The sequence below is a fragment of the Sinocyclocheilus rhinocerous genome, unplaced genomic scaffold, assembly GCF_001515625.1.
Source record: "Sinocyclocheilus rhinocerous isolate Xijiao unplaced genomic scaffold, SAMN03320098_v1.1 scaffold615, whole genome shotgun sequence".
Taxonomy (NCBI): Eukaryota; Metazoa; Chordata; class Actinopteri; order Cypriniformes; family Cyprinidae; genus Sinocyclocheilus; species Sinocyclocheilus rhinocerous.
In genome coordinates, this window is record NW_015631049.1 from 1,445,444 (window position 1) to 1,458,581 (window position 13,138).

General features: G+C 37.2%; 1 protein-coding gene across 3 annotated transcripts in view; it reads left to right on the forward strand.

Moving 5' to 3' along the window:
• Nucleotides 1–12,838, forward strand: part of LOC107741214 (WSC domain-containing protein 2-like) — a 47,959-nt gene extending 35,121 nt beyond the window's left edge. For all 3 annotated transcript variants that reach the window (XM_016553882.1, XM_016553884.1, XM_016553881.1), the window contains 7 exons: nucleotides 361–475; nucleotides 5,657–5,841; nucleotides 6,988–7,109; nucleotides 7,201–7,375; nucleotides 9,455–9,619; nucleotides 9,713–9,913; nucleotides 12,442–12,838. In XM_016553882.1, the coding sequence (XP_016409368.1) occupies nucleotides 361–475; nucleotides 5,657–5,841; nucleotides 6,988–7,109; nucleotides 7,201–7,375; nucleotides 9,455–9,619; nucleotides 9,713–9,913; nucleotides 12,442–12,794 (1,316 nt within the window). In that variant the 3' untranslated portion in view covers nucleotides 12,795–12,838. The remainder of the gene's footprint in view (nucleotides 1–360; nucleotides 476–5,656; nucleotides 5,842–6,987; nucleotides 7,110–7,200; nucleotides 7,376–9,454; nucleotides 9,620–9,712; nucleotides 9,914–12,441) is intronic.
• The last annotated feature ends 300 nt before the right edge of the window (nucleotides 12,839–13,138 follow it).

The following is a 13,138-nucleotide window of genomic DNA, read 5'->3' on the forward strand; positions in this document are numbered from 1 at the left end:
AATTATCTGATGTTATTTTTATCAATAAAAAAATGCTTTCAGCATGTTTGAAATACCTTAAAGTGATACGTTGCGTCCTTAAAACGTGAATACTTTAACTGAACAAATAAATATGTAAAATCCCCTGGTCCAGAGCAAAGTCATAAAGATCTGATGTGATTTTACTGTTTGGCCACTAGATGGTGTTGTGTTTCAACTTTTAAAAAACGATTAAATGTGCTTTACCATGTTGAATATTATTCCTTTCTTGAATCAACAGAATTTATTTGTGAAGAGATTTCAAATCAGCACTTTATTTTTTTTCTTAAATTGTTGGTACTGGAATTAGCAGTGATGTTTTTAACCTCTTTCTCTTTTTAGCAAAGTACATCGGCTGTTATGTTGATGACACACAGAAACGGGCTCTTAGAGGGGTTTCCTTTTTTGACTACAAAAAAATGACTGTCTTCCGTTGCCAGGACAACTGCGCTGAGAGGTACGTCAATTGAAACGTTTTATCCCCATGTACATGATAAGGACTTTCTTTTGAATCGTAGGCTATGGTTTATATACTCTGCTTAATGATGTTTTCTGTGCCCTAACCACAAACCACAAGTTTGTTGAAACTTTCTTTGTGCGACTAACAGATAACTGTTCCCCACAAACAAATGATTTCAGGTTTTACTGTTCTTTTAAGATGACATTTCATCCCCACAATGTTGGTAAAAACCTGACTTGCACATCCACACAAACACTCATATTATCATGTACAGATACACATCCATACACATTAAGTCATCATAAACATGTAATTGCTCTCACCCTAGAGTTAATGACCCTTAACTGACAAACATAAGCAATTTCACACTCATTACACTAATTCCCTTTACCCTCTAATTCCCTTTACCCTTGATTAACTGAGAGGGCAGGGTTGTCAGATATGCCGTTTCCTCTGATAGTCCTCTGATGTTTCATGTCACTAAGATTTGTGCTTTAACTATCATTTTCAGGATGTGTGCTCACAAATGTTTAAAAAATGTTTCCGTTTTTAAACTAAAAGGGATAGTTCATAAAAAAAATTAAAAAAAAACGTTAACTCGCCCACATGTCTTTTCAAATCTGAATTAGTTTATTTTTCCTTGGAATACACAAGTAGAGATACAAAAGAATTGCACTGATTTCTCTTTTCTGTGGAATAACAATGAATCAGAACTGAAGCTTTTACATTTGAACAAGGGTGCATTTGCGTAAACATTATGAAAGTAAAGATGGTCATTACGACTAAGTACTAAGGCATATGATAAAAACTGAAGAAACTGATTGAAACAGGAACTTAAATGTACAGGAACCTAAAGAAACTGAAGAAACAAAAAGTTAAGTCATTATTAACTGAACTTTTAAATTTGATGTTTTTAATGAATTGGTTGATTAGTGGTTCTCAACCTTTTTTGGCTCCAAAGCCCCCCATTGTCCAGATAAATTTTCTGTACATTTCTGTAAATAAATAAAATTTCAAATTAAATTTAACTTAGTTGTTGTGTTTTACTGGATTAGGATTAAAGATATGCATTTAAAAAAATATTGTACTCAATTTCTACCTGATAATAACTAGGAAAATGTGTATTTATTATTAAAAAGTGCTTATGGCGCTTGAAGATTTTATTAATTTACATTATTTTCCAAGTCTAGAAATCTCACTTTCAAAATTAGGCTTCCTCGTATATCCAAGTATATCCAAGACCATGGAAATCCTGTTTCTTCAAAGAAAAAAATATATAGTTGTTGAGGGAGAGTGGAAATAAAGTATGCATATCTTGATTTACTTTTTTTTTTTTAAGCTTGTTTTGTTGTAATTTAAGTCATTTTGAGGCTCCCTTGGAGGTTTGCTCCCCCATAGTGGGCTCTGCCCAGTGCCAGAGAACAACAAACATTCATCAATCAGACAAGATCAAGATCAACCCACTGACTCACTGATCCAGTTCCTGCAGTTAACTGCTCACTTGATATAGATTATCAGTAAATATAGTGACTTTTGGGTTTGCTTCTCACCCAATGCAATTGTATGTCCTCAAAAGTTTTGAAATGTCTTATGGTCTAATTTAATGATCACTTTATTCTGCATGTACATCCTTGTTGCATCACCATTCATTGTTATTTCATGAAAATAACAACCAACCAGTTTTTCCACAGTTAAAAAAAAGACATGCAGGTTTGGGGCAACATTAGGGTGAGAAAATGAATTTTCATGTTTGGGTGAACTATTAATGTTGCTTTTCATTTTCATTCCTGTTAGCATTCTTGTTTACCTTCTCTTTATTCAGTTCCTCACCCCCTACATGTTTCCATTGATTCTTAACATCAGTCTGTGACTTGGAAAAGCCACAGAAAGAGAGAGAGGGAGGAAAAAGGGTTGAGGGATTTTGGCGTCAGGACTGCTTTAAAGGGAGTTGTGCAAGTTACAGAAAGAGTGACGAGTGAGAGAGAGAGCCAACACAAGCAGCATCTGTTTGTACTCAGTGCTGTGCTCCCACTCTCAGCGGTCAAGAATCCTGCCACCCATATTGAGGAAATTAGGAGAAGACGCAGCCTGCATAGGGATGAGCCAGAAACTGAAGAAAGACATCCTTATGCTGTCCTCCTTTGATAAAAAATCATGCATGTAAAATTGCCCTCATTCGTCTTGTTTCAAAGGACAGCTCTGTGTTATGGACAACAGTTCTCTGAAGTTTTTAAACCAGAGTGCCAGCATGACACAGTTCTGACCTTTTAAAAATGTGAAAATAAGAGAGGTGGAGAGGAGGGGGGTCGAGGACTGGAGAGCACAGTAACTCTACAGTCCAGCCAGATGTTTTAGATTTAACAGCAAAACCTCAAACGAAGGCACAGTGCAATTTGCAATTGCACATAACAAAATGCACTGATATATTTTACGCTGTTTTGTGAAACCATGACATATTAAAGGCCTGGCAAAACCTTTCCAAGAGTGCTTGGAAACTAAACTTTTCACCTAGTGCATCAGCTGAATCGAAACTGATTTCTTAAGTAAAACAGTGCAACTTGCGTCCAGCTCTGAATTTAAGGAAAGGAAAATTGCTGGTCAGGTCAAGTGTCAGAACAATAAACCCAGTGGCGTAGGCAGAATTTTATTTTTGGTCGGGCCTGGCCAAAAGTGAGCGGGAACTAGTAACTAACGGACAGAGTCAGACTCAATATTCAGGTCATTTCAATCTTTTCTTTGATCCTATTGAAAAATAAACCATAGAACATAGTGGAAGACACGCATAGTAAAACTACCATGTCTCTGTCTCTGTCATGAATGTGCCCATTGTCAACATAACCTAAAATCATTCACAATAACCCCAATCCCTAAATAATTTTGCAGATTACAATAGGCCACTCGAACTATAAAGTTAGAAGCTGTGTACAGCAGAAAGATTCTCTCACTAATGTACGTCTGCTCAACTAATACGAATACAAAACACAGATGTGAACTTGTATCAGTGTCACTTAAGTCATAGAATATCGACATACAAGAGAACTATAGCTACAGCCTGTCCACATACAAAACCTGAGTAGCAGTTAGAACAAAAAAATTAAATACTGCTTTGTTTATCCCGAAACAGAAGCCATTTAAAATTTTATTTGTATATTTTAATTTTCATTTCATCATTCTACAGTAAATGTTCAAAGATTCAAGGCACTGTATTTCCTCATCATATTTCCTCAAATATATTAGATATAATTGAAGTGTATAAAATTATTTTATTCAGAAATGTCATGTTTGTGATTTTTTTTTTATTTGTTCATTCATTATTGAAATTAATAGGCCTACATATTCAGAAACAGGTGCAGTTAGTCGTCTGCGTCAGTCGTAAATATAAAAATAATCTTTGTGAGGACGCCTGGCAACATTCTTGGCAAAATTCTTTAGACACTGAACACTAAACGACTTTAAGCACCAACTGAAAAAACACTGGATGAGCCAAAATACATTCATAATCAGACTGAGAGTAGTGTGTTCCCGGCTTTACAGAATGAAGTGGATCAGCCTGCGCTTGGGACTGAAAAGTCTTACTGTTACTTGTGGGCTGATGGACGGGTTCTCTCAGTGCAAGTTTTTAAAAGTCAAGTTTTTACAGAACATTTTCTATCACACACCTGCAAATTATAGTCTAACTGACAGGGTGAACAAACACGAATTCACAGATGCGACATGCCAGAGACAGCATACAGCTGTCTGTAATGTGTGGCAACACAGCTGTCAATCAAACTCATTAAGAATGATGCAAAAACACATTTTATTTATTTTAGTATTTTAGATGTTATAATAGTTTTGTAATTGTGTTAAAATAGATTAAACGACAATTATTTAACAAATATTATATTTGTATAATAAACTGGAGGGGCCTATTCATCATAGTGGAATGATGCCCGTCAGGCCCCTCTGCTGGCTACGCCCCTGAATAAACCACATGCTTTCTGCCGTTTACAAGATCTCTTTCTACATGCACGTCAATGTGCACCACAAAAGCCCTCAGTATAAAGGAAACGTATTACACTATTCCTTGAAAAGCCTGTTATTAAGTGACTTGTTCATGTGACAAATGTGACAGTTCATGAAACATGAAACACCCCTTGTGCACATACAACTTTTTAGTCACTTCCCCAGATACTTAACTACTAAGCTACATCATGACCCAGTGAACATATATGCAGTAATGCTATTTTTGTCAAAACAATGCCTGTACTAATTTATCCCTGACCTCCCATTGTTTTTTTATGCTTATTTGTTAATTGTTATTGTTTAAAGTGTACTGTCTGGTTTCTGTTTTTTTCTCCATTTCTGTCACCGATGGAGTTTTGGTTCCTTGCCACTGTCACCTTTGGCTTGCTTAGTTGGGGACGTTTAACTGATTGCACAGACACTATTGGAAGACAGCTGAACTGGATGATGACATCACTGAATCATCAGTGAACTGACTTTAGCTGGAAAAATGACTCTCTTTAATTTTCTTCTTGCATTACTGTACTGTAAAGCCGCTTTGACACAATCAGTATTGTATGAAGTGCTATACAAATCTAATACAATTTTTTTTCCCCCTCATATTGTGTCCAGTAATTTTGACCTGGAGAGGATTTTCAAATGTTATCGCATTTGACTAAAACCTATTGACTTTGCTCACACAAGGTATAACAACTTCACATAATGTTTGTACCTTTTCCCTATCAAAAAATGACTGGCCTACAAAAAAATTGCTAATAAATTTCTCATTATGCCATATTATTACCAAATGTTTAATTTTGGAACCGATTGATTGCAGACCTTATTGATCTGAGCTTCTGCACCTCAGTTTTGAGTGAATATTGCCAATATTGTGTTCTGGTTTGTATGCGCCCAGAAAAGTCTATTATACAGTTTCTATTATCTCTTTCTGTTTGTGCATTTTAAAACAATTTTTGCTTGTGTTTTTGCACATTTTGTGCATATTTTGGGCACTTTTATTAACTGTGATAGTGTAGAGAAGTATCAGTGTTGGGAACAGGATAACTAACAGGGCTTCATATCGCACTTCTTCATAAGAACCATAGCTTAGCATGTCGGATCACTGGCAGTCCACTGGCCTGACATTGCAATGAACTGAATGAATAATGTTTTCTCTCTGTCTTGTGTTATTAGGGGTTATCTCTATGCGGGTCTGGAGTTTGGAGCCGAGTGCTACTGTGGCCATAAGATCCAGGCACCCAACGTGTCAGAGAGTGAATGTAATATGGAGTGTAAAGGGGAGAAGAGTAACCTCTGTGGAGGACCTAAACGACTGTCCATATATAGACTGGAGCTGAGCCAGGAGTCGGCCCGCAGATGTGAGTACCCTGACACACACATACACTTGTCTTACACACATGCTTCTGCAAGCCCACACTTGCATGTATCTGTCAATCTCAAAAGTGGAATGGAACACATGACTAATTTCTTACAGGAAACTGGGTAAGCCTTTATGTAAGGTTTCATTTGTTAATATTAACTAGTTCAGTTGACATGAACTAACAATGAACAATACTTCTGCTGCATTTATTAATCTTAAAGTTAATTTCAACATTTATTAATCCACTTTTAATTTAAAAGGTTACATTTGGTTACATTTATTTAATGCGCTGTGAACTAACATGAACAAAAAATGATCAATTGTATTTTTCATATAATTAACAAAGATTAATAAATGCTGTAAAAAATATATTGTCCTAATGTTAACAAATGAGACCTTAATGTTAAGTGTTAACAGAAAGTCTTGTTTATCTTTAAGCTGTTTTTATAATCCAAGCATGATAACAAGAGCGTAGCACAGGGCAAATGGCTCGCCAGTTTCAAGCTCTCGGGGGAGTGATTATTTTTATAATGATTTCTATTGTCTTCTAGTGATTGTGGAAAAAATCTATCACTTTGTTTGTTGCATGTTTGTTTTTTTTCCTATCTCAATCATTTGTGTTTATCTATTGTAACTTTGAAAACTTTTGCCAGTATTGTTTAGCTCCTTCTCACGACATCCATTTTTATAATAAACTATAAATAAAATAAAATTCATATCCATTTCCAGATCTTTATGGCACATCCTTCACCCTTTTCCTCATGTCTCGTGTTTCCTTTATTGATAAAAAAATAGCACAGGCAGAAACTTGTGACATTCCACCCTGTGTGTCCTGAATAAGCACTTTTCTCATGTGACAGGATGTCTATGTGCGTATGTGATAAACACTGCAAGCGAAAACAGTAGTTGTGCAGGAACAACTTAACCTTTGATAAAACCATTGCTGGCCCGAGGATTTCTTAAATTAATTGATAAAAGACAATTTCCATTTTTTTAATCAGTCGGTCAAATAACATTTACAAAACAGTAGCTGGTGAGGTTTTCACAGACAAGCAACACTCCCATTTTCCTCAGAAAATGATATATATGTAGTTGTTTTTGTCACTTTTACCTTTTAAAAATTCATATTTATTTTGCTTTTTAGATGGGAGTGCCATCTTCAAGGGATGTTTTAAGAGGCCAGACAACGTGACCCTGGCGCTTCCTGCTAGTGCCGTTATTAAAAACATGTCAGTGGACAAGTGTGTTGACATGTGCACAGAGAAAGTGAGTATGCATGCATGATCTGCGTCTGGTATCTCTCATATTACTGTGTTTATAGTCTATCCTATATGATCTCTTCCTTTGTCTGTCATAGGAATTCTCTCTGGCAGCCTTGGCTGGTGAAAAATGTCACTGTGGCTTTCCTACTCCTCTCTTCACCCTGCATGACCATGAGGATGAGGAGCTGTGTCTCCAGCGCTGTGCAGGAGAAGACTTCGAGAACTGTGGAAACAATGACTTCTTTGTAGTGTACCAGACCCAAGTGCAAGGTAACATTAGCTTGTTTGGACCAAAACAATGTGCTCAAGCCAACGCACAGGCAGCCCACATGCACAATATTTTTCCTTCTTTAGGACAACAAACATGTCAGGTCACTATAGAAGCACAAAATATAGCCTAGGTTGTGCTGCTTAAGCACATTCAGTCTTCACAGTGTTTCAAATGTGTGATGAGCTCTATGTGAGCTCTTGTGGCTGCTTATCATGGTCGACCCTCACGTTTGCTAAATTTATACTTCCTCTACACTTCCTCCGAGTTTGCTGTCAAAGTAAGTAAACAGTTTGCTTTTTTTTGCTTTGGTTTCAACAGTGGTCAAAGGTGATGGCTTCAGCCAAAGAATATTTGGCACTAAATTGATAGAATACATCATGCATTTACAGATATCTGCAGATATAAAATATAGATGACCGTTTCAGGACCCTTATAAAAATATTTTGGGTTAAGCATTTGGTGCCTAATGATTATTGCAAAAAAAAAAAAAAAAGACAACATTTTGTTCTTAGAATTCTGTCTTGACTAACATTATCTGTGTAAATTAATGAACACAAAGCCACAAGGACAACAAAGATTTACAGCTTTACAGGTTATTTACAGCTTTACACAGATAAGGTTAGTAAGCAAATTTATCGCACTGTAACTGTTAAAGGAACACTCCACTATTTTGGAAAATAGGCTCATTTTCCAACTCCCCTAGAGTTAAACTTTGCTGCCGTACCATGGGTGCAGCAGGCGCAATGATATTATGCAGCACCTGAAAATAGTCCCCAGCTAGGTGGTAACTTCCAATAAGCCTATTTTTAGGCGCTGCGTAATATCATTGAATAGTGGAGTGTTCCTTTAACACGCATCATCTCATTTCCTCTTCAGTTTGATAGTCATCCATTCTGTGGTGCAAATTATGAATGGTCATCATGTACTGCTTCAAACCGAATTTGAAATGTAAGAAAGACAACATTTGAAAAGACTGAATCAGATTGTTTTCAAGAGCAGTTTCTAAAATCAACTTGTCTCACTTCATCAAAATAGCAGCTTATGTTCATGGTGATATGTGCATCATAAGCCTTCCCTCTGTTTATCACACCGCTCAAACCTGATTGAGACATTTTACCTGTCTTTTAAGGAATGCAGAGATTCTGTGATTTGAAGACTTATTTTTATTTTTGCATATTGTAACGGTCACTTAGAGCAGTTATTGTAATTTGTGGAAGAATGACAACTGCGCATGTGCATACAATGTGTGCCTGTAAGATAGATGGTAGGCTTGCCGCGATAGACGGTGCTGACGGTTATACCGGTGTTAAGCCGCAACACCGGTTATGTCACTTGCCCACCACGGCACCGACCCCCACCGTCGTTTTGATTTTTTATAGTAATAAAAATCATTTAGTTCAGCAAAAGAACAGACACTACTAAGCTATTTAAAAGCGAAGGAAAGCAAGGAAAAGAGGGGAAATTCAAACGAACTAAAAACGAACAATTGCTTTACGCCGAATTGCCGCTATTTGAAAGTGAAAGTAAAATGCGCACGCAGCTTTGAAGGAAAGCTAGGAAAAGAAGGGAACGCCTCCGCCCCCACGGTGATATCGGTATTACCGGTGTTGTCACGCATCGATTTACTGGTGGGAAAATTTCCTCACCGTCACAACCCTAGTAGAAGGTGAGCAGGAGAAAAGATAACCACTCTGCAGACTTTAGTTTCTCTTCCGTTTATTTTCCATCTTTCTGTTCGTGACCTAAGTTGAATGTTTATTTGTATACTTTTACTCACTCAAACCCCTTTGTATGTGGATGAGTGGGATGACGCTTAAGTCAATTTAATAAACCTGGGGGAAATACGCCAGCTCTTGTCTCTCGTGCATCTTTTCCTCCAACGGCACACATTTGATTTTTCTCTCTGGGCAATTGAACATTTCTACTCTGCGGTTACAAAATGTCAGCTTTGAGGTCAGAAGTATATATGCTAATATACTTGCTTCTCAATCAGTTTCATGGAAACTTTAATGAAACTTAAGGATTTTTTCACCTCAGTATCTTATGTTTGGTCTGATATGTGTTCTTCATCTCTACAGATAATCGTTGTTTGGACCGGCGCTTTTTGCCCTCTCGATCCAAGCACTCAGTGGCACTAGCTAGTTTCCCAGGCGCAGGGAATACATGGGCCCGTCACCTTATTGAACTGGCTACGGGTTACTACTCTGGGAGCTACTACTTTGATGGCTCACTGTACAACAAAGGTTAACTTAACTTTCTGTTCTCCATAAGGCCATCTTTTTCATCTCTTGCTTGCTGATGGTCTTCCTCTCTCTTTGATTTCTCTGCATGTGCAGGTTTTAAAGGGGAGAGAGATCACTGGCGCAGTGGTAGAACCATATGTATCAAGACCCATGAGAGCGGCAGGAAGGAGATTGAGGCCTTTGACGCCAGCATTCTCATGATCCGGAACCCTTATAAAGCCCTCATGGCAGAATTTAACCGAAAGTATGGTGGCCATATTGGATTTGCCTCTCAAGCTCATTGGAGGGGGACAGGTGAGAGATGAAAGCTTGTTCTAAAGCCTTGTGATTACTCTACTTAGTGCGCAATACATACAGCAGTACTTGCATAAAGCACATAAGAAATGTGCATGTTATTGCCTCTGTTAAAGAAATAGTTTAGCCAAAATGAAAGTTTACTGAAAATGTACTCACCCTCAGGCCATCCAAGATGTAGATAAGTTTGTTTCTTCATCAGAACAGATTTGGAGAAATGTAGCATTATATCACTTGCTCACCAATGGATCCTCTGCAGTGAATGGGTGCCGTCAGAATGAGAGTCCAAACAGCTGATCAAAACATCACAATGATTTACAAGTAATCCACACGACTCTAGTCTACCAATTAATGTCTTGTGATGTGAAAAGCTGCGTCTTTGTAAGAAACAAATCTATCATTAAGGTGTATTAGGTTTAAATAATCTCTTCTGGCCAAAATTCATAATAATGCATAATAATTAATTATAATTATAAATTATATAACTTAATAATAATAAAAATAAATCATAATAATAATAATGTCCCTGTTGTCCTCTCACATCCAAATCCACTGACATATTCGATAAAACTGTTTTGGACTGTTTTCACTTGTAAACAGTGCTTGATCTGTGCATATTTTTCTCCTGATTCAGATGAGATGACTTTTCACTGGAGAAAGCAATATTATGCATAGAGGAATATTTTAGCTGGAAACAATGGTTTGACGTTAAAAACGTCTTAATGTATTTGTTTATTACAAACACACAGCTTTTCCCTTCACTGGAGTCGTGTGGATTACTTGTGGGTTATTGTGATCCACTGTTTGGACTCTCATTCTGACGGCACCCATTCACTGCAGAGGATCCATTGGTGAGCATGTGATGTGATGCTAAATTTCTGTAAATCTATTCCGATGAAGAAAGAAATTTGTCAACACCTTGAATGACCTGAGAGTAAGTACATTTTCAGCAAATTTTCATTTTTGGGCAAACTATTCCTTTAACTATACTGATATTTTTTCCCTATTATAATTCGTCCAGCTCCTCTTTCATATACACACTCTGGTTTTACATTATTTTTTTGTCTTCACTCACCTCATCATCAGAATATTATCTGTATCTAAGGCCAGTTTGGTAGGCTAACAGCCCAGTGTTTATAATCAGGCTAAATGTTTAAAAGAACTTCTGTTTTGTTCTTGATGTTGTCATTAGTCTGAGGGTTAAACTTAGTTGCTGTACTGCAGTCAAGAGTGTGCGCTTATCCGACACGAAAGCCGGGATTGTTTTTTAATGTGGTTTTGTTGAACCTTTCCCCTTTTAACATTGTATGAGAAACATCCTTAAGACTAATGCAGAGAAACTGATGCTCATGTTTAGGTACATGAATCTATTATTGGGCACCAAATACAGGTTTTTGGTGTTTACATTTTGAATAGTTAGTGGTTCTAACCATTAAACCAAAACATATTTTACTTTCAGTTAATGTAATTTAATTTTACTAAGATGTTGTTGCATTTATCAAAAGTTTGTAAACTATGGTAGTAGTCGGTAAATAGATTGTGCAAAGTTGTCTTTACCCCAATGAAGTCCATTTTTAAGCAATGTTTCCCTCTTGTTCTGCTTCTTTACAATATTTTTTTCCCACGAAGAAGCAGATGCTTGTGACATTTTGGTGTCTTGTTTTTTTTAAATTAGCATCTTTGTGTTTTTGTTTCATTTTTGATCATTTCTATGAAGTTAGCTTTGTTTTTAACACATTTTAACATTTAACACTTCATGTTCCTCAGTTATTGTTTCACTGTTCTTGTTGCCGTGCCAACATGCTTATTAATTCTTTCTGATGCGTCACACTAACCAAAACGCAGAAGCATCTAAAAAAAAAAATCTGCATTTTTTGCTTCTTCCTTTTGTATTCCATTCTTTGTACATCCTCCAACATCATGATTATGATAATTTCATTCAATTTGCGGGAAAAGTCATTAGCTCTTCATTAGCTATTGTATTGTTTTCTTTCTCTCAACTGATGAGAATCAGCAGAAAATTACATTCTATTACTTGAATACAAATAAGTGCATCACTTCGGAGTATGATTGACTTCTGCCTATTCATTTCAGAAAAGTGCTGTCACTGATTAAAAATATACTTTTGCAGCTCCACTATTGCAGCCTTTACAAAAACGCCAAGTTGTTTTTGGTACATTTGTCTGGTATGTCTGGCACATTTGTGCAGTGCTGTTACACATCTGCAGATATGTGTCAAGTTTTTCTAATGCACTAAATAGGGCTGCACGATAAATCGCATGCGATATTTAACGCGCATCTTGTCAGAAAGCCAGTTCTGTAATCAGCGGTAAATCTCCATCACCTGCGGGCTTTCACATGGAGCAGCATTTACTACACAGAGCCGTTGTTCACTGACGAGCTGCGCAAAAAATCGCGCGAATATGAACGTGGTTTTGCGCAGCTCAAATCTTAGGCACTATGGCACAGCATGTTCCTCAAGATGTTATTGTTGAAGAAGTTCAACTCTTTCATTCTCTCTCAATCAGAGTGGCCAGAGTTTGTGAAGAACTATGCTCCATGGTGGGCATCCCACACACTAGACTGGCTGAAATATGGGAAGAAAGTTCAAGTGGTACACTTTGAGGATTTAAAACGGGACCTTTTCTCTCAGTTAAAAGGCATGATCATCTTTCTGGGTCTGGAAGTCTCAGAGGACCGCCTGCTGTGTGTGGAAGCACAGAAAGATGGGAACTTCAAACGCTCTGGGCTGAGGAAGCTTGAATATGACCCTTATACGGCAGAGATGCGTGCCACAATTGGCGGGCTAATTAGGACTGTGGACACAGCACTCAGAAAGAGAAACCTGTCTGGTGTACCTGAGGAGTACAGGCCCAGATGATACTCCTCTCTTCACTTATGCTTTTTTTTTTCTTCACAACACATTTTCCTTGTTTGCTTTCAGTTTTAAGAATGGTGTGTATTGCGGAAATGAACTGCTAAAAAACTGTTCGTCCTTTCATTAATAATCTACACTACATAGTAAGACATGGGCTTGTGCAACAATTTGGCTTTGAGTTTAATCACCATGGATCCATCTTCCTTAGGCCAATATAAGTGTGTGGTAACTACAAATTCAGTTCAGTCATTAAGAGAAATGACTGTTCACACTTCTTATGAAAGTGTCTATTGCCATCAAGACATCCGGGACAGCTGTTTAGACACTACTGGACTCCCTTAAGCACT